This window comes from Vigna angularis, chromosome 5, assembly GCF_016808095.1.
Source record: "Vigna angularis cultivar LongXiaoDou No.4 chromosome 5, ASM1680809v1, whole genome shotgun sequence".
NCBI lineage: Eukaryota > Viridiplantae > Streptophyta > Magnoliopsida > Fabales > Fabaceae > Vigna > Vigna angularis.
The window spans coordinates 2,283,475-2,306,039 of record NC_068974.1 but is presented as its reverse complement, the minus strand read 5'-3'; the positions used below and the strand labels follow the sequence as shown (position 1 = coordinate 2,306,039).

Below are 22,565 nucleotides of genomic sequence, written 5' to 3'. Positions count from 1 at the left end.
TCAAATTAACCCATGCATGGCAATGGATAAAGGAAAAGACTAAAAGTTGGAGGACTTTTTTTTTTTCTTTTGATAAGATAAATATTCATTTATTGAAAAAACTAACACTACCAATTGTTTATGCGTATATACGTTATTCTTTTTATATGTTTTTTAACTGTAATATTAAAATAATGTTAAATATATTTTTAGTTCATAAACTTTAAAATGAAATTAGAATTTGTTCTTAAAATAAATAAATACAATTTTTTAATTTAATTACGTTAAATTTTTTTTGATGTATTTAAGATATTCTGAATTAATATTTAAATTATTTATACTAAATATTTGATATATTTTAATTCAAATGTGAGTTGAAACATTATTTAATATATAAAAGAATTTAATACTCTTGAGAAAAAAAGTACTATATATGTTTATTTTTAAAATTTGAAAATTAAAATATATTAAAGTTTAAAAATATAAATTCAAATTTTGTATTGAAGTTTAGAAACTAAAAAGCATCCCTTAAAATAAATATATTATATAATGCATGGTAAAATATAGTTATATGAAATGTTGGAAGTCTGACATCGATTAGAGATGAGGTCAATTGATAGTATATAAGTGAGTGCAAATCTTATCTTACAAGCTGGTTTTATGGAGTTAAGTTAGACTTAAATCCACCTTTTAATATGTAGTATATTTTAAAATAAATTGAGGTTAATTTACCCTATATTTTACCACAATCTAAACTACTAAGTTTTTTTATTCATAATTGTTAAAATAATCAGACTATAAAATATAAAGGAATCAAATCTCACATTGGCAAATTTAAAGCGACCCTAGCAGGAGCATCTTTAAGGGATACCTTTAAGTGACAAAGTAAGCGATAATTGAGCAAAGAGACACACCTTGTTCCCACATCTTTTTATCTATGTGCACCCAAAAGCATAAAAAAAAGTTTATACATATCACGTTACTTATTTTAATTATAAATATTATTTTAAAAAATTAAATTTCGAAAACCATAAAAGCTATTATTTCAATATCCGAAGTTACTAAACGACGAGTACTTAAAAAAATGTCATTATTTAATAACTTTTATAAATTAAAATGAATTGAAGTACAGGTGATAAATATTGTTTTTTAAATATTTTTATAAAATAATCGGTAATTTTTGTACTCAATAATATAATTAGACTATAAAGTTCACAAAAACATAATGAAAATTTTGTTTTTTTGTATTTTTAACAAACAAATGGTTACAATAAAAAATTTAACAAATTATTTACAATTGTCAATATTAAATTTCATCTACTTCAATTTATATAGTCACAAATATCTCAATTTCATATTCAAGTCAAAATCAAATCATCAACATACTCAAATTCTATTCCTTGAGTCTTTGAGCTTATGATCACTCATTATATTTTAATCTCTTGAATTCTCAACAAGTGAAATTATGTTTTAATTTCAAGAGTTTAAGATTGCTAATGAACCAAGTTCTATTTCTAGATACAAGCATCCATAAAAAATCCAATTTCAAGTATAGATTCTAAAGATATTTTACAACCCCTCAAGAATTACAAATTAAGTATGAGAACAATCCACATCAAGTATTAAACATAAAAATCAAATACTAACTTAAACTCCAAAAACATGTATATATCAATAACACAATTTTACACAAGAATTCAATGTTTTAGATCTAATCTCAACAAATAGAAATAGCTCTCCATGGTAGAAAACCTAGGGTTTACAAATTGAAGAGATAGAGAAGAAATTGAAACCATAAAGAAGATGAAGGCCTTTCACAAATAAAAAACAACAACATTCTTATTTTTAAAGCTTGTTCAAAATTTGCAATTTAATTACAAACCTAAAGTTAATATTATTAATATAGGTATTACATATGATTTCCCATTTGAAAGATATCATGTCACTAACTTTGAGTAAAATTATGTTTTTAATTCAAACAATTGATGTATAGACTATGAGCTAATGTTCATGTTGCATGCTAATAAAAATATATTTTGTTTATGCCAAAAATAAAAGAATTTTTTTTTTATTACTAAATGGTTGTTTAGTACAATATGGTTGTTATTTCTAGAAATGGTATTTTTGTTGTTAAAGGATATATTGTAATGATTTTTTTTGTTAAGTTAAGGCTTATGCCTTCATCTTCAAAAGAAATATCTAGTAATTCTTCTTTGATTATTACAATTCTGAAAGTTAAGATATTTGACATGTTGGGTTAGATCACATAAATTTAAATTATATTGGAAGAACGAGGTCTCTAAATTTTATTGCTAAGTCTTCCATTGATTTAAGGCAAAAATATGAAAAAAAAGGATCCAAAATGTATAATTATATAAATGGTTAAATATGGTTTTGGTCCCTTAAATTTGAGTGAAAATCGAAATTAGTTCATCTTCAAAACTTTAGCCCAATTTAGTTTTCAACTTTATAAATGTGTGCATTTAGTCCTTTTAGAAAAATTTTGTTAAGTTTATTTGACGTTTTAAATACAATTCATGATAACATTTGAGTTGTTTACACTATTTGACACATTTTTTTTTCAATGTTAGTTGAGAAATGAGTTTGAAACGTTAAATAAACTTAACAAAATTTGATTAAAATGACTAAATTCATGTAGTTCTAAAGATGGTGGACTAAATTAAGATAAACTAATTCTAATTTTCACTGAAAGTTAAGAGACCAAAAACATATTTAACCTTTATATAAATATATTTTTGAGAAATTGACATGTGAGTGTTGTATTAGATGATCCTTATGTGGTTTTAATATTTGGGTCTGCTGATTTATTTCATGTTGGCAGTGAAGGACATTTTTTTTTAGATTTGGTGATTTAACTAATGTGTATAAGCAAATATGAGTGTGCTTTACAATGCTTTGACATAGAAAGAAATTTTGTAGCAAAGGTTGACAATGACAACTTAAAATGGGTTGACATTTGAGTTGTATTATTTTTTTGGTAATGACATTAGAATTATATTATTTTTATATATAATAAAGTTAGCAATATATATGGTGAATGTTTATATTGTGCTTGTTATGTTCCCAAATATAATTTCTTGTAAAGGAGAAGAGTTGTAGGTACATGTGGAAGTGTATGAGTTAGAACATGTGAAGAATAAGAGTGTAGATTCTGCATAATTGATGTTCTACAAAATTAATGTTCTGTAAAATTCTGCAGTCTCATTGAGTGAGCCTAGGCTTGCTAAGCGAGCAAAGCTCTTGGTTTCTACATTCGTAGAGCGAGCCATAGGGTTGGGCGAGTTAATTTGGGAGGAAATTTGGTTGTTGTAGTGGATAAGCGAGAGTTCTTGTTAGGGGACGAGAATTCTTTGTTTCGTTATTTCTAGAACGAGTGATGGCTTGCTGAGCAAGGGGAGTGCTTTCGCTGGGTTGAGGCATGTGCTAAGCATCTTGTTTAGAGTTTGATTGTAAGCTTTCTTTCTTTTGATTTCTTATAACTATGAACTATTTTATGTTTGTTTAAAAGTAATTATTGAATTAAATGATGTTTTATACATGATGTTAAGTATGTAATTGAGGTGTGGTTGAATAAGAATTTCTAATGTGAAATTCTAAATGGTTGTTTCAAGTTTGGTATGTATGAATGTAAGAAGCTCAGTCTTGGGGGTTATCTTGACGCTCTAGTGGTTACTCATTCTCAATTAGAGATGGGTGATGCATGTGGTGAGAGTAGTAGGAGATCTTAGTCTAGGTGCTCCATTATGGCCTAAGACACGGAACAAACTGACCTTGTGTGTGTGGTAGGATGAAACCCATTGGCAAGGGCTCTGCATTGCAATAAAGGTAACCACAAGTGCATGACATGTCATAGCTTGACATTCATACTTTTATCATATTGTCAGGTCATGGTATGCTCAGGATGTTTGTTCATTTGTGTATGAAATGTGATGTATGATGAATTTTGGTATCCTGTGTTATTTTTTTTTACATTAGCTTACCCTTCATGTGTTTTTTTTTGTATGTTGATTTCTTTTGCAATGATCATCTGGTTGGTGTGAACAGAGGGTGGTAACGTTTCTAAGGAACAAGCTTTGGGAAGTGATCGACCATATGTTTAGTGAAGTAAAGTAGTTACTAATTTTTATTTTGAAATATCTTGAGTAAATAATATTTTTATTTACTTCAATGTTGTATATAATGTTAGATAGTTATTACTGGATAATTGTATGAATATCTATTATATATATTCCTTGAGTTAAAATGTTCTATTATTTAATCTTGGGATAATTCCTTAATAATATTTATACTATTTTAATAAGATGGTGTTATAGCAATATCAAATATAAAGAAAAGAAATATATATATATATATATATATATATATATATATATATATATATATATATCAAATAAAATTTAGATAAATGTCAAATTACTATAAAAAATTATAAAAATGATTACACATGTGTTACAAAAAGTAAGTTATGAAACCAAATATCAAATAAAAGTTAATATAAATTTGTTAAGCTACTTTAAAACGAATACAAATCAAGTTAGAACAATATTCATCTCTAATCATAAATTAATTAGTTAAATACTATTGATATTAATGAATTAATATATTTTTCTTTGTATTACATAATTTTGTCTTGGATAAACTTTTTTATAATTTTTGTAAAAGGAAAATAAAAAAAAATTATATACTTTTTTATAAACTAAAACTAACATGCAAAAAACAAAATTAAAAATAAAAATTTCGTAAATTAAATTTTCTATAAAATAATTTTATCTATGCAGAAATTAATTTGAATTTGTTTTATTTTTCTACATACTAAAGAAGTGTCAAAATATATTTTGAATTAATTAGGAGGAATGAGCTTGCTCACTTTTTTCCAAAACAGTCCCTGAAACTTTAAAGTCATTTTATAACAATTATTTGAGAAAAAAAAAGTAACCTTTATTTAATAACTTGAATAATTGTTTATTATTACTAGTCTCACACTAAAAGCGAAGAAATGACTTATGTTATTCCAATTATTAGGTTAATATTATTTATCTGTATTATTAATATGTAAACAAAAAATTTATCTAAAATTATATGAAAATTAATAGTCTTTAAAAGATTTCTTTCGTATTCTACAATGTTTTCTTCTCTTTTTTAATTTTCTCTTTAATCAAATTAAACTCATCATCTTATTTTTTTCTTTTCTTTTTTCGTTTTTTCCGAAATGAATCATACAATGAATATAGAGAGAAAATGAACTGCGTTGACCTATTTCTCTGCCAAAAGGTCTGTACAAAAGCAAAGTGCAGTCTCTTCATTATAATGACTTCCAGGTGAGTGTTTTTGCCACGTGTCACACCACTCGTCACATGTCACGTCACTCGCCACGTGCAGTTCTCCACAGAGGAAACAAACCCTCCATGCATGCCCATGCACCATACCCATGCACCATACCCATGCACCATACCTATGCACCATCCACATGCACTTTCATCATCTTTGTTTTTAGTTTTCTTAAAGTGAGAGAGACCTTTGAGAATCACATAGACAAAAGTGTCATGTCACCACACTAATTTATGCATGAGAATATTTTTTTAAAAATATCTATAAAATAATTTAAAAAAAAAATCTATTGTAAAGTCCTATGAAACTTTAGTATTATGTTATGGTTATCCTAAGATAACTATAGGAAAAACTAAAAAATTTGTGGAAAACCTCATTATTCAAATTGTTTAGAGAAAACTGAATTGAACTAAAGTAATATTTAACCGAGTTAAGTAATATAAAATTATTAAACTATATTTTAAAAATTGTACTGTAATATAATATTATTTCATTTTTGAAAACTAAAGTAAATTATATAATATTATTTAATTATACATATGCATATATATTTATATTTGGTCTACCTCTGTAATTATTTATAACAAAATCACTTAACTGCATTTAATTTCTTAATATTATTTGAAAACCGTTTTTTTTTTCTTAAAATAGAAACTACAAGGTCAACAACTAATTACAATTACGATATTTAAAGAAATGTTTAAAATTAATCACAATTTGAAAATAAAAATATTATGATTTTTTTTTCTCATAAATAACAAGACAAAGATAGTAATATCTAAGAGATGAAATTATTTTAATTTGGCACAAGAATATTGAAAACTCATATCTTAATTAGGGATTTTTTGGTGAATTATCCAAGTTCACATATATGTATATATTACTTCCTCCAATATCCAACCTAAGCAATCTGATGAAATCTGAAAAGGTGTAAAGTATTTTCATTGTGCTCTTTCTTTTGAGGAAGAACACAAATTGGTGGCAAGCATTTAGTGAATATATTTCAACTTAATGAGGGAAAAATGTCATAGATTCATAGTGACATGTTTATGAGGGACATGCACTAGGATGTCAAATTCAATTATTCACTTCCAATTCATGTAAAATTTATTGGTTTGATAAAAAAAAATTATATGATTAATTTGACTTAAATGAAAACTAATAAACTTTTACAAAAAAAAAAAAAAGTTACTATTGTTGAGAACTTTGGAGGTGATTGAATTCTTTGTTATTACAATCATCTTCATTTGTATAGTTTGAATGGATATGAATCTTTGATACATACATAACACTATTTTACCATATGATACAATATAATAAAACACTTCTATATAAAGTCGTTTATTCTTTTTTAAACTCTATGCTTTTTGGTTAGAATTTGGATTATTAAATTTAGATCATTCATTGGCAACCATCAAGATTTTTGCACTATCTTCTTCAAAACTTTAACAAGAAAAAAATATCATGCATTTTCATTTCTCTATATATTTATGTTATTCTTCTCTATTTTGGTGCCTAGAAAGTCAAAATATCAAATCCATTATTAGCTAATGAAGACCAAACATGGAATAACGTTTACAATGCAATGCAAATTGTCTTCCTCGTTTTGGTAAGGTTTGATTCAATCATGTAATACCATGATTCGTTAAGTTCAATCCTTATCTCTAATGTTCTTCTTACATTCTTTAGTCATATAAAATCAAATTTAACATAAATGTTAAAGAGAGAAATATCTCACCTTATCCTTATATATGTGTGTTCAAAGTTTCTCACACTATTAGTTATTATCTTTAGAATATATATTAAAAAAAAAAAACATGATGTGATCAGAATCTTTTCCTTAGAAAGGATTAAAGAAAAATGGTGTAATAAAAGAAGATATTTAATTTTAAAATACCCGCAAAAATTGTAAATATATGAAATGAAGAGTTCCACGATAAATAGAAATAATTGAAAAGTAAACAATATATAAAAATAAACAAAAGAAAAAGTCTACAATCTTTTTGTTTTGGTTTGGATGAATCTTTTTGTTCGTGGAATTTTCATTCATGCGAACTCAAGAAAGTTGACTACAAATAATATAGTAATTTTTTTTATATATTTATGAAAATAGTTTTTCATTTTATGATATGAAATCTCAATTGGATGTATTATTATATTATTACTTAAAATTTATTAAAAATCACCATATTAAGTTATCTCGTTTCTGTATCATGAATGGTTACTATTATATCCTACATCACAAGCCAGTACATTAATTTACCATTGGGCCCAAACCCAATAACATGTGATGATTCTCAAACCCAAATGATGAAGTGAATCACTAAATTTTTTTAAGCTAAATCACTAAATCATGACTAAGATTGAAGCCTTTTTGTTAAAAAAAAAAGAAAAAGAAAAGAAAAATCATCATTAGAAGCTTAAACTTGAAATTGTATTACAATTAGTATACCACTAACAACTCGAAGGAGTATTAGATATAATCTTTTCTCAAATCATGACTTAGGTTTAATTCAAGGTAAATTGGGTTATATATGTTTTTCTTTTTTTAGATAAAATTATCAAAATAGGTCACTTGACTCGATTCAACTTAGTTAATTATGGATTAATTATTTAATAAGTCAATTTAACTTGTTTTATTTATTAGTAGTTTTGACTTAATCGACTAAGGGTTTGTAGGTTAAACAAGTTAACTCAATGACTTATTTAATTATAATTTTATTTTTCAATAAAAAACATTTTTTTCTAATTGAAATGTAAATAAAGTTCAATTCAAATATAATATAAAATTATGTTAAATTTCAAATAAAAAAAATACAATACAATCTAAAATCATGTTAAACTCAAAATACAAAAATACAAAACAAATTAAGATATAAGATCAAATCATTATTGTGATTTATCCCTTTATCCATTTATAATATTAAAGTCTTGAAGGAATAAATTCACATCATAAGAAATTTTAGATTTAGGATTTTCATTCTTTTAATTTAATTTAAAATTTATGAGTATGTTGATAAACTAACTTGGCTCATCATGGATTCAACCAAAGTAACTCATATTTTTAGTAGGTTAGATTTAATTTTGATGTGTATCGAACTTCATAAATTTTTAAAATTTAATTATGCTCAAACTCGTAATGAGTTGGATTGATCTACAAGTTTTAATCCATTTTAAGATCATTATACATAATCTGTCAGTAGCTGAAATTAAAGATGACAAATTCTTTTTTCTTTTTACATGGTAATATGTGCAGAAAATATTGTGTTAGATTTTATATTAGTTGGTTCTTTATACTAAAGTGAAATTCTAATACGTAAAAAGCGTGTTAAGCTAACAATCAAATTTAATTAATCTTACTCGTATATCATTAAAAACTTGTATATAAAAATCAAATGCAATGCAAACTTGTGAAAATTCTCTTTAATAAAGTTACCAAGATAATTAGAAATGAGAGTTTCGAAATTGAAATAAAATTAGAAATAAAGAATAAATTTAAATTTTGGATCGACTAAATTATTTCTGTTTGTATTTATTAAAATTGAAAAGATGCATAAATATCGTGACTAAAAGTATTTGACTTTATTTCCTTTATCAGAAAAAAATAAAAAATAAAAAAAATTATATATTTGGTTTAAAGAAGGAAGATAAAAAATTAGTGGAATTTTTGCCACACTTATTTTCTTACCATTGAAGACAAGAAAATTGGGCCACAAGCCTCACAAAGTCACATTTACAAATTTAATTTCTATTTACACTTATCTATATTACTTTTACACTCTCTCTTCCTAATAATTCGTTTTAGGAGATTCTAAGAAATAATTAACAATTTCTAAGGGTTTTGCTGTAAATATTTATTCGTAAAATAGTTTTATAATTAACATAGATGTAATAAAATTGTTAAAAGCTCACAAATATTACCTGCAAATAACTTTTCAGAAGAAAATCCACATGCAAGCAGAAAATATTTTCATAGGAAAATCAGCACATGTTTCCTGCAGATTATTTTTAACAGGTGCTTTTCTAATTGTGTCAAAATAACTTTTTCACGGCATTGTTCTTCTCTGTTGAATACATATTTATCCGTAATTTTCTTTTATAAAGTAAGAAAAAATACACACCTTAAAATTAACAAGCTCATAGGAGAAGAAAATATCATTTTCAATAGAAAATTTTAAGACGTTGATTTTTTTTTCTATTAGGTTATATTATATGATCATCGGGTCACCCAAGAACCGGACAGTTGATCATCCAACAAATGACCGATCGATCCAAAACAACCATTAATTGATAATTAATCTGATCAATATAGCTGTAACATCCCAAAAATATAGTAAACACCATATAGTAGAATTAATTACATTTAATGATAAACCAAATCAGTCTTAAATTAAACAAGACACAGGATTCTGACCGAACGGCCTAACACGAAACGAGTTACAAAATAGCGAGATGTACAATAAGCTAACTTGACCGAACGGTTTACAAAATAGAAATACCGAACGGTTAAGTCAGGAAAAAGGGAAAGGGGGTCGTTCTAAGACTACTCGCTAAAATAACTAACTAAACAATTAACCGAACGGACTACTGTTCGGGCTTCACTTCTACATCAACGAGATTCTCTTCCTCTAATAATCCTTCTTCCAGTGTCTCCTCCAGTAACGCATCACCATCTGCTCACATCCACACGGATGATCATTGCAAAGACAAGACGGACGTATAGATGCAGGACAACACAAAGAAAAACACAGGGTAAGCTTATTTAATTTAATTCAAGTAATAACATGCATTTCTCAACATATCAAACATATCAAATATATTCCAATATACAATTCAATCAATTCCTAATATTAGACTGACTGTCCGGACTGTATGAATTCTGTGTAGCTACGACGTTCGTGCACCCGGTGATATAGTAACTGGAATTTTCATCAGCTACCTCCCGAGGTTAGTCCGTTCCGTCCAAATTACATTTATGGACTAAGACCTCCTGCCGTTCCCACACATGACCTACTCCCCTCTACTTGAGGACGAGCACTAACGGAACATCAGGATGAATCGCCAGCTAAGCTTTGTCCACATTCATACTTTACAAATCTCAACTTTCATCCAAGAGTCGTTCCTCCCCGGAATGCTCGTTCAACATCAACAACCGTTTATTCATCTCATATACTGTTCATCATTTATACTCTTTCAATTTAATATCATTTTCGTCATCCATTTCCAGTGCATAAAATAACGAACGTTCAGCCCTCTTCATAACGAGGACGAACGTTAGGAACGAGACCGAGAAATCCCCCGTTCCAGAACAGAATAAAATCGATTACAGTTTCTCAATTTCTCACATAGCACTCAGGCAACCTACGCTTGGCCGAACGCTCAAACATAGAACTATTATAAAAGGGCGTTCGTTCTCAACTAGAATTCTTTCTAAATGAAAGAATTCAATTTCAAAGAAATTTACTAGTAATCACCGAACGGTCAAGGACCGTTCAATGACGAACGTTCATTATCATAGGGAATTTATTTTCAAAGTTTCATTTACATTAAACTCATTTCTCAACATAAAATTTCATATCTTTAAATACTCTTATCATAGTACATTTCATAATTCTCATGCATCAGCTCATAATCACAACCATATACTAAAAATCAAATATCACAAATTCATGCTTCATAACACTCACAGAACGTCCATACAGTACAATACAAACATACAAATTAAATTGAATAAGCTTCCCTTACCTGGATACGTGATGGAAATGGTCTAAGAGTGGGTTTTTGGTTCGTCAAATTCTACAACTTCTACCCTCAACGATCAACACTTCTCCAAACTAAACCGAACAATCACAAAGAACCAAACATCACTTAAACTATACCCCTGCATGCAACCAGAACTTGGTTTGCATGTAATAAAAGAACGAATGACTAAGGGGAGAAAACTTACCGGCTCAAACTGGAAACTTGTTCGGTTCAAGATGAAGCTTGAGTTGCCGGAAGCACTTCTACGGTTTCTGAATGATGATCGGAGAAGAGGAAAGGTTAGTTTTCTTAGAGAGAAGGTAGGAATTCTAGTGAGAAGGAGGAGAAATGGAAAGTTAGAGTTTTGGAATGGAGAAGGTGCATGCGGAAGAGTGACGCGGATTTCAGAAAATTCAGTTTTGTTTAAAAACGAACGTCCGTTCTCCTGCTGACACCTGCATCCGACTAACTGATTTTCGGATCCTCGTTTATTGACACCTGGCGTCCGCTCAGAGGGGTTTATAGTGCGTTTTAATGAGATCCGACAGGGTTTTGGGGTAATAAATGAGATTAGACAGGTGTGTTTTGGGTGTTTAATTACGAGGTCTGACAATAGCTATTAATGAACAATTAATAAGAATAACAATCATTAATATGGAATTAATAGAAATAATGAAAACTATTTATTGATAATTAATGGATAAGACCTAATTGCAAGCCTATTATAAGATTTATAAATATATGTTTGACAAAGAGTCAGATAATTAATTCTTATTACACATCTTTGTTACAAAGTTATTAAGCAAAATCAATAACTTGAACGTCAGAATGTCTTTAACAGGTATCCACCCACACGGCTAGGACTAGGAGGGGAGAGAGCAAGCAGCGTAACTCAGATGATGGAGGATCATTAGAGAGCCCATTCGTTCTTTAGGATATCTTGGAGTGCTTTGAGAAAGGAACCTCAACCCTTAAACTGAAACATTTTGACACCCACCGTGGGACCGAACGACATCCTCTTATAGCCACAAGGAACCAGACGAGCGACACAGTGAAAAAAATCACCTAGTTGTATGTCCTTCCCGCTGCGACCAAGTTGTAGGTCCATCACTGAAAAAGATCATCAAGAACATTGTTTGGCACAACACCCAATCTCATGTTCCAAGCCTTTTCTCTTCAGATGTCGATAATGTCCTTCAACCTCTCTTTCTAGCACTTGACTTTGCCTACCCTAAGGTTGTTGAGCCTGCTTGTGAGTTCACCTTTAAATTGTTCTCTCTCAACCTTATCCGCGGGGAGATCAATCGCCCCGCCAATTAGAATGCCTCGCAATCCGACATGGTCTTCAATATGATTGATGTTATCTGTAAGTCGGGTGGCCTTGGGGAGGAGGCAGTTGAGCTATGGGTGCTGAGAGTATTTCTCTCGATTGTAAGGTCCCCCATTTGATCCAAGCAGACAATCTCATTCAAATTGCAAGAACATGTTATGATGTATACCTCGAGGGAGTCAACGACACTAATCAGATCTGTGCTAAATTGGTTTTTGCCCATATCATGATCATTGTTTTCACCAAAGTCGAGGAAGACTGCATGGATGTATTTCTTAGAAAGGTTTCTGTCAGGGAAATTTTGGAATTCACATAAAAGAATTTGAACGAAGGCAATTCTATACACTTTTGCCAAAATTTTATTAATGAGATAATGGAGGCTAGTGAGGGTCCTCCTATCAAACCAACTTCAATATCACTTCCTGTGGAAGTCCAGAAATTCCATATATTGTTGCCCAAAGCAGCGGATGAATCAGGTATTGACAAGTCGAGGATAATGAAGCTAGAGCTGATGGTAATAAAATAAGGGATGATGGTTTTCTTCTTTTTTAAAAACTTGTGCAAACTATCCATGAAATCCTCATCTCAACAACATTGTCGCTGTGTAATGTGCTCAACCTTGACTTGATGATCTTGCATAACTTTGTACGTAACAGCTTGCTGCATGACCGAGCATTGTGTCTTTGTTCAAACCTTGAAAGCGTGGCTAATTATCTTGGACGTTCAGCCTGATCACAACTTAATATGGCTATAATTTTAATCAGCCAGCTTGATACGATGTTTCATCGCCTCTACCCGGTCAAGAATCAACGACGAGATCCAACAGTCCCGTCTTCAACAACACGGCTTACCCTAAGCAAGGCTATCTCAGGCCTTGAGCGTTTCTCCCATTGGGCACCCACTAGACGATCTCAAGCTTATAGTTGTTCGGTTCCTACTAAACAGCTTATCAGTTGTTTCTACCTTGCATCTTGGCCTTATCCAAGTGTCAACTATTCACCATATGCGTCAACCGATCGACATCATGATCTTGGCCCTCACGGTTTTGGCCATTCATGTTAGACCATTTTTCTTTTTTGCAGGGTATAGCCCGAGCAGACCTTGGTCTCTCTCCCGCTCGATCAGTGGACTGTATATGTTAAGCCTTGTCAGGCTCTAATGGCTTGGCTCTCATTCGAGCCTTAACTAGGCACCTCAATCCTTGTTTACGATATCCCGAGTGATGCCTATCCATACAGTCATGGTCAACGTCCTCAGCTCTTCTACAAGTCACAAGGCATTAAACACTGATATCTCGGTCGTGACACATATTAGTCTACTTGTTATACTTAGTAAATCCTGATTCTATCTATGGATAAATGCTCCCTTTGACATTGGTTGTTGAAAAGGGGTGACTCTCTTTGGCATTGGTTGTTGAAAAGAGAGTTTTGTTCTCTTTGACAAATAGCTGTAGAAAAGAGAATGGTGTTTGAGTGCTGAATCTTCTTTGCCTTGTATGGAAAAGATTCAGCTTTTCTCCTTGTTACAAACTAGTCATTTGATTGTTTAATCAGAATCTAGCCCTGCATGAGTTATTGTTATATGAATGTGTGAACGTCTTTTATTCAAAGTGAGTGGTAGTGCCACGTGAGTTATTGTTATTTTCAAGTCATTAACAAATATCTTACTATGATTTTCTTCCGCTTGTAGAAACAACTATAAGCAAAACAATACAATTGTGAAATGCATTTCTTATACCATAGATTTAATATTCAAACGCCAATGTTACATTATATGAGTTTATGGTAGTATACAAACTCAAGTTAATGAATATTTTACATTCATGATTAACTTGTTGGCTACAATTTTTCTTACCTTTAGATTAGTTTTTTCTATTACAGGTATCTTCATTAACATCACAAGTCAATCAAATGAAGACAATGATAACCTTTATATTTCAAAATTATCAAGGTCAATTATCTTCACAGTTTGCTATATTTCAACCTTTATCCGCAATAATTGTTAAATTTATGTTTTATTTTTTTAAAATATATTATTGACTAACTATTATTTTATATTATCAAGAAAATTTACCAAACAATGAATATAATGAAGAAGAACAAAAATAATAATTGTTATTGAACATGTTTTTATGTAATGTTTACTATTGAGTAATGCTATTATTTGTTGTTCAACAATTAGTTGTATATACTAAAATATGTTTACAATTTGTTTTACATATAATATTCAATTTTAGTTTTAAATTAATGTGTGTTTTATTTATTAATGCATTTTTAAATAATTAAATAATACTAAAAAGAATTAATTTGATTTGTATTCTCGATGATTTTGGAACCCTGTTAGTATCAACGATTTTCCAAATATTTGTAAGTTGTGACAGTTTTCAAACCCTAATTAATTTCGACGGTTTCGAAAAACCTCTACAAATTGCGACAATTTCATTAAATATCTGAATAGCAATAGTTTCCATGAAACTTATGCAAAAATGACAATTTCCATGAAATCTTTACTAATAGCAACGATTTCCATAAAACCTCTAGAAATAATGACAATTTCCCAAAATTCCATCTATTGTAGAAAAAATAATCAGTAATTACTAACCGACACTGCTTTTTCGGTCGATTTTTGCAATCAAAATTTGCATTTTCAATGAATTAAAATCATCAATAATATTAAAAACAATCCCTGATAAAATTTTAGATTTTTCAAATGTATGAATCAATAAGTCCATACAAAAAATAATTAAAATATCATTTTTAATCTAAAATTTTAAAAAATATATTTCTAAATCATTTTACTTATATATTATTTATTTTTATTCGATAACCTCCAAAATAACACAGGAACTGTGACATAATATAATGCAACAGTTGGTTTTGACTTCATACTACTATTTTTTATAAGTCATAATCTTCTTTTAAGTTATGTAGTTTTTTATATGAATATTAATATATTAATATTGGGCCACCAAAAAGAATAAAACTTGGAAACCGATGGTTGAAAAGTCAATGACATTCGAGAAAAAGAACAACAACGTTGATTTTGACCCACGTAACGCAAATAAACATAATTTAAATTTCAAATAATTTAACAATTTATTATTTTAACAACTTCACTATAATTTCCGTTTCTAACTATAGTAACAGTATGGTTTTAGTTCTCAGTCATAGAAAAATGTCGGGATTATTGAAATAGTTAAACTTGGCCAAAAACAGGTTAAAGATCGTTTCATTAAACTGATATTAAGAACATAGTTTTAATATTTAAACATTTAATATAAATAATTGAAAAGAATAAAAGAAATCATATTCAATAAGATTTACAAATTGATATTATTTTATGAACTAGTATTGTTTTTATAAAACTTACCATAACAAAAAATAATAAAATTATAATTATTAAAATAAATATAAATATTTTTTATAATTTTATTGTAGATAGTTTTTATTTATTTTGTATGTAATATTTTCTTATAAATATTTATTTTAGTTTAAAAATAATTAATTTGAAAAAAAGATTGAATTTAAAAAAAACGTTAAATTTTAAAAAAAAACAGTCAATTAAAAAGTAAAATTGGTAAATGATTAGTTAATAAAAGATAATATAGAGGAATCATCTTTATATAATAATATAGATATTTTAATTTAAAAATGATTAAGTTTAAAAAAAGGTTGAATTTAAACAAGTGATTAAATTTAAAAAAGTCCACTTAAATGGTAAAATTAGTAAATAATTACTTAATAAAAGATAAATTTGGAAAAAAAAGGTTTACACCAAAATGAGAAATTATCTTTATATAATAGCATAGATAATACATCAATTTATATTTTTATATCTCTTATATCATATTAATTTTTCATTTTGTATGCAAATTTGTTATTATTAATTGAATATATTGTAATTTAATAATTTTACATAATTATTACGATATATTTAGAAATTATATTTATTTATATTATTTATTGAAATCGGTTTAATTGTGGGTCAACCACTTAAATCGTAAACCAATATCTTGAAATGGCCTTTTAATTTTAAAATTATAGTTTAGAACAAATTTTAAATGATCAATAGAATAAAATAGATCTCATTATAAACTTAGAATACGGAGGATCAAATTAGAATCTTGAGATATCTAAAGTTCCCAATTGAAATTTCAAAAAATAATATGCACATTTGTAATACCTGAAAAAAAATATCAAATAACACCATACATACTATTTCAATCAAAGTTCAAATTGCTATTTCAAATCACTTTTTATCACAATCCTTGATATTATAAGAAATCATAAATAAAATGCCACTAATGTAGCCATAATTACATTACATGAAATCACACTTGCAATTGAATTTGTGGTTGCAAATATTTTATAAAATATTGCTTATAATTGAATGTTAAAATCTTTGGATAAATTCTTATTCAAAATATTCAATTGCATGTACAAAAACCCTTCCAAAAAAAAAATTAACCCTTACTAAAATATTTCTGTTTTTATATAATAAAGATTATTTAAAGTATGAGGAGTGAACTACTTGCATAAATTACAGAAAGAATAAATGTATAATATTATTAAAAGTTTAAAAATATGAATTTAAGCCTTATATTAAGAAGAAATAAAAAAAAAACTTAAATATTTTATAAAATAAATTCATAAATTTATTATCTTAATATTGTAGGTTAAAAGTGACGTTATTATCATATATAAGTTTGGACTAAGATCTTATAATTTTATTGGTGTTGTATGTATTAAATAAATTATTTTTTAAGTGATCGGTAAGAAATATAAACAGAAAACAAAAGACATGTTTGGATGATTGTAAAAAATTCTAAATGATTTTAGTGTTATAGACGAATTTGTCCTTAAAAGTGGTGAAAGGACAAACAAGGCAGTAGAAAATGGTATAGTTTTGAGTAGCCCTAGCAAATAGATGAAGCACATGCATGGATATGGTATTGAGATTTTTGATGACTATGAACAATGTCTTTTAGGTACCATGAAAAGCCAAATGGAATGAGAATAGAAATATTATTAATACTATTAATTTATTTAAGAAACCAACTCACTCCAACAGGTGTTTATCATTGGCAAAAGGGTCCAATTTTTAAATTTGGTAAAATTTCATCACCTCCTTTGCTTCATGCTGAATTCAAAAATTTAAAAATTCAAAAATTCAAAAATTTAAAAATTCAAAAATAGACTCGGAAGATCCTTGAGATTCTGAATGAAATCTGTGGGATATCGCTTTCCAAACAGTCAGATTTTGTATGAGGATTGTGTATCTTCTTGATCATGATAGCTTCCCATTTAAAATGTCACACTCTTGTTCTTCATCACACACCACAGTTTAATCTTCATCTCTGTTCCTCTTTTCTTTTCTTTTCTTCATCTGTTTATATTCTCCTTTGAGTTATCGATTATGGCTATGGCTTTAGAGACTCGGTTCCATGTTTTGGCTGTTGATGACAGTCTCATTGACAGAATGTTGATTGAGAGACTCTTGAAAACCTCTTCCTTCAATGGTACTTTTTCTCTCTTTTAATCTGCATTTTTCTCAATATTATAAGAGAAACATTTCACATCAACATACCTGTTTCTGCAATCATTTATGTTATTTTAATTGTTCAAATCACAGTTACTACAGTTGATTCTGCTACCAAGGCCTTAAAGTTTCTTGGTTTGGTTGAAGATGAATTCAGGACTTTTGAATCTTCTGTTGCATCACAAATTCATCAGGTACAAATAATTCTCTAACCAACTAATTAATTATATATATATATATATATATATATATATATATATATACACATATACATACAACCTAAAATACTTTGTGAATAAGTCTGAATTAATCATTGATTGATTGCTGATGCAGGATGTGGATGTTAACCTGATTATAACAGATTACTGTATGCCAGGAATGACTGGTTATGATCTGCTGAGAAAAATAAAGGTATGATTCTATGGGTATTTTCTGAGAAATTCTTAACAAGTTTGTGTTCTGCCACAGTTTTCTGTTTATTTACATTGCATCAGTGAGATTGGTCAAACCATGCTCTAGGAATTTTAATTTTGGTTTTTCCTTTTAGGAAGCTGTTTAAAAGTATATGATCTCGTATCTTGAAATCAAATTATGTGAATTTTCAAAGAATTTTCCTTTTTTTTTAATGAAGAATCTCTTCTGACATCTGAGTTGGAATACTCGACAAATTTTGAAACAAATCTGAGATCAAATTTGGTCATGGCCATCACAACATTTCTTTGACAGTCTGTGTATTCTTCTGTTTGATCTGAAAAAATAACATTAATTTGATTGATTTGCAGGAATCTAAATCACTTAAAAACATACCAGTTGTGATTATGTCCTCTGAGAATGTGCCATCAAGGATCAACAGGTGAGGGTGTTGGAATTAATTTTACTAGAAAAACTGGAAAGATTGATCACTTTTTATATAAAAATTCTGATACCATTTTCAACATAAAATCTTAGAAGTTTATAGTTTTTGTTTTTTTCTTTAATATATTTTTCAATTTGACTGATATGATTTTGTATCAGATGTTTGGACGAAGGAGCAGAGGAATTCTTTCTGAAACCAGTTCAACAAGCAGATGTGAATAAGCTGAAGCCACATTTGATGAAATCAAGAACAAAAGAAGAGAATGAGCAACCATTGAATAACAAAAGAAAGGACATGGAAGAAATTTATTCTCCAAACAAAACCAGATTGAGATGTAGCAGTTAGAAGAATTGGTTACAGATTGATCAATAAAGCATAGGTAGTGCTTAGAAAATTTTCATTTCTATGTCAAAGTGCTGGTTGGAAATTTGAAAATTAGATTACAATCAATGAGTCAATTATGCAGAAAAAAAAAGGATATAGATAGTAAAAGTCATTGATGTAAATATTCTGAGAAAGAATTTTATTCAATTTTGGTGAAAAAAGTAATAATTTATTTTTTTTAATTTTATTTTGGAATTTTCTGGAGTTTCATTATATTGATTAAAATAATGAGATTATAAATTTATAATACAAGATCTGATGATAACTATTCAAGCTCTTCCCATTTAGTCAAATTATTTAAGTTTAGTTTATCAATGTTTTTAAAATTGTCCAAATTGTTGAACCAAGACATAAGTTTATAGAATAATAATTTATATATAGTGGAAGTATGGCTAAAATCATAATATTAAAGTAATACAGTATCAAAATCATATAATACTATTTTTTTTTTCATGAGAAATGATTGATGTATTTTAAAAATAAAACATTTGTTCTTAAAGTTTTTAATTTTCAAGTTTATATATAAAAGTCTAAACCAAATAAATTATAATTTTCAATAAAATATAATAATATCATTTACAATATAAAGATTATTATTAATACAATTTGCGAGATATCAACACATTTCACTATATAACATACTCACACATTATCAATATTTATATTTATAAAGGGAAAATTAAGCGGTAATAAATCTTTTTCATTTATGATTTTTATCTAAAATTAAGGTTAGATAAATACATATCGACCAAAACAACACGAGATATGAATAAAACTGATCAATTATAATTAAAATCAACTAAATATTTAATTAGTTTAAACATATCAATGATAATAAGATTTAAAGAAAATTAAACTGTAATTAGGTCGTTCTTACCGTGTGAACATAATACTCTGAAAAGAAAAAAATTGCATTACAGCACGTGGTAAATAAATTGTTCTAAGTAAACTTTCGACCTCCATTCAAAATAACAACATTACATTCAGAACTTAAAAAATTAACGAGTTAAATTTAAAATATAAAAACCCAAAACATAAAACTTATAAATTACATTAAAAAATTATATATTTATAAAAAAATAGTGATTGATAAAATAGTAGTTTTGTTTTATTTATATTAAATTGTATTCAATTTAAAAATTAAAAAGTATGTTTAACCCGATTTTCAACCGGTTACTATATTTTAAGCCCTCTAAAATAAAAATAAATTTTTTTTATACTTTCCCAAAACGTTATTGCAAATGTATTAAAAAATTTCCATATCATGGAAAAATATATAACGAGGATTATAGAGTATACAATTATTATTCTATACATTTTTCATAATATTTTTTAAATACATAGTATGAAAAAAAATTAATACATTTTATTTTGTGAATTCTGAAAAAAAAAATAAGGATTTAAAAAAATATTTTTATCATTTAACTAAAATGTACTAGAAGAAATTACGGAAATAAAGAAAACCATTGCTAAAAAGAATTTAACGATTTTTTTTGGGTTCAATAGACCGTATCACAATCAAATGGGTTTGGATGGTATAATTTTAAAATTATATTTTTATGGAATTTTGCGCGTACTTTTTAAAATTAAAATATAGTTTTATTACGATAAAATTATATTATATTATAATTTGAATTGAATTATTTTAATATTAAAAAGATATAATAGACTAGCTATTATAAATAATTGCATGAGATAAGTTATATGTTTGGAAAAAATTTTCTTTTGGTGTGAGTTTATGGGTAAGAAGGTAATTTTCTATATTCTGTATTTTTGAAACCATAGCTAGTTAATATAAAAACTATTTCCTCTTAAATTATTAGGTTTAGTACTTTTATTAGTTTCAGTATTAAAAAAAGTTAGGTTTGATAGAGCCAGTTGAGCAGAGTTACAAGCTAAAAAGTATAAAATGCCACTAAAAACATATTAATTTGTTTTTTAATAATTTTTATTATCCGAATAAAATATTTTTTAGTAATTATAGATTTAGTTTTCACAAATTTTCAATTCTTATAGCTTTTTTCTGAACATAAATTAATTTTTAAAATGTGAAATAAAGATCGTAATAGCTAAAATATTATTATAATATTGAAAATAAGTCCAAAATATTTGAAAACGGCATATTTATTAAAAAGAATATTTGTATTCCTTTACTTTTATTTATACTTTTGAACTGTAATTGTGAATATTTTGACTTTGTATTTCTTTTTCATTAATAAGTTGCACATTATTTGCCCTTTTTTTTAAGTATAAGTGTTCCTAGAATTGCGTCTTTCGTCAGGCGTATTTTATGAAACATAAATATTAAGGGATTGAAATTGAAATATGAAAACAATCTGAACTAAAAGAAAATCACGAATGATATTAAAAAATTAAATTAAATAACACAAATAAAAAAAAGTTGATATTTAAAAAAATACCATAATAATTAAAGTGTATTCTGTAATCCTAATTACATTTTATTTTATTATCCTAACTAATGGCTGAAAAGTGTGATGTTGAAGAGAATTTCTTATTTACCAAAATGTTTGATCAGAATCGAACGAAATTTTGATAGTTATACAACATAAAGTGTCATGGTTCAATTTGTTGAGAAAGAAAAAACAAATTTCTTAAATTTATCCTTCAATTATCATTATTTTATAAATTTTATCACTAATTTTTTAATGTTATATCATTAATTTGTTTCATTTTACCAATTAGTTAGACATAAGACAATGTTATTTTACAAAATTGGTAAGAAAATGACATTGAGTTTTTTAACTGTGTAACCCATTATCACTTTGTTAGAATCAGTAAAAAAAATTAATTACGGCTTAAATCTTATTATGAGTGTTTTCATTTTGTTTATATTCAATATTTTAATAAAAGAATTCATCCACTGTTCCTTAAATATTAATTACTTAAATAAAATTATATTATTTATGTTAATTTTATAAAATATTTTATATTTAAAAAAATAAAAAGAATTAAAAACTAAATAACAAAGATCTTACCAAAAAAATAAAATAAAACTATGATTATCGAAATAGTTTTCATCTATAAAAATAAAAAATCATAAAGTAATCAGAATGTCAGAACATAAATAATCAAATAATCGTTTAAAAATGTTAAAGAGAATGAATATGATGGTTTGATCCAACTAAAGTAGAGTTTAATTGAATGTTAGCATTAGCTTGAAAATGATTTTACTTTAGAGAAGTGCTTTAGGTTCTCTGTAATGTCTTTTTTGGGTGAATCCAAAATATTCCCTGTATCTAAGTCAAAAACTAATCTTTTAAAATCTTAAATCTAAAGTTGATATCTGTCAATAGATTTTTTCATATACACTTTAAGTTTCTGACTACATGCTAAAAGAACAAAATTACTTATCAATACAGATACACC

At 27.1% G+C, this 22,565-nt stretch overlaps 1 protein-coding gene across 2 annotated transcripts; it reads left to right on the top strand.

Annotated features, from left to right (window-relative positions):
* The first annotated feature begins 17,555 nt into the window (after positions 1-17,555).
* LOC108339951 (two-component response regulator ARR8) lies at positions 17,556-19,333 on the top strand. Of its 2 annotated transcripts, none has more exons than XM_052877352.1 (5): positions 17,556-17,918; positions 18,041-18,132; positions 18,272-18,349; positions 18,721-18,791; positions 18,953-19,333. In XM_052877352.1, the coding sequence occupies exons 1-5, from the start codon at positions 17,816-17,818 to the stop codon at positions 19,137-19,139; spliced, it is 531 nt and encodes a 176-aa protein (XP_052733312.1). In that variant the 5' UTR covers positions 17,556-17,815; the 3' UTR covers positions 19,140-19,333. The 2 variants fall into 2 exon arrangements, with proteins under 2 accessions (XP_052733312.1, XP_017432669.1); XM_017577180.2 differs by having other exon boundaries at positions 17,561-17,918; positions 18,032-18,132.
* The last annotated feature ends 3,232 nt before the right edge of the window (positions 19,334-22,565 follow it).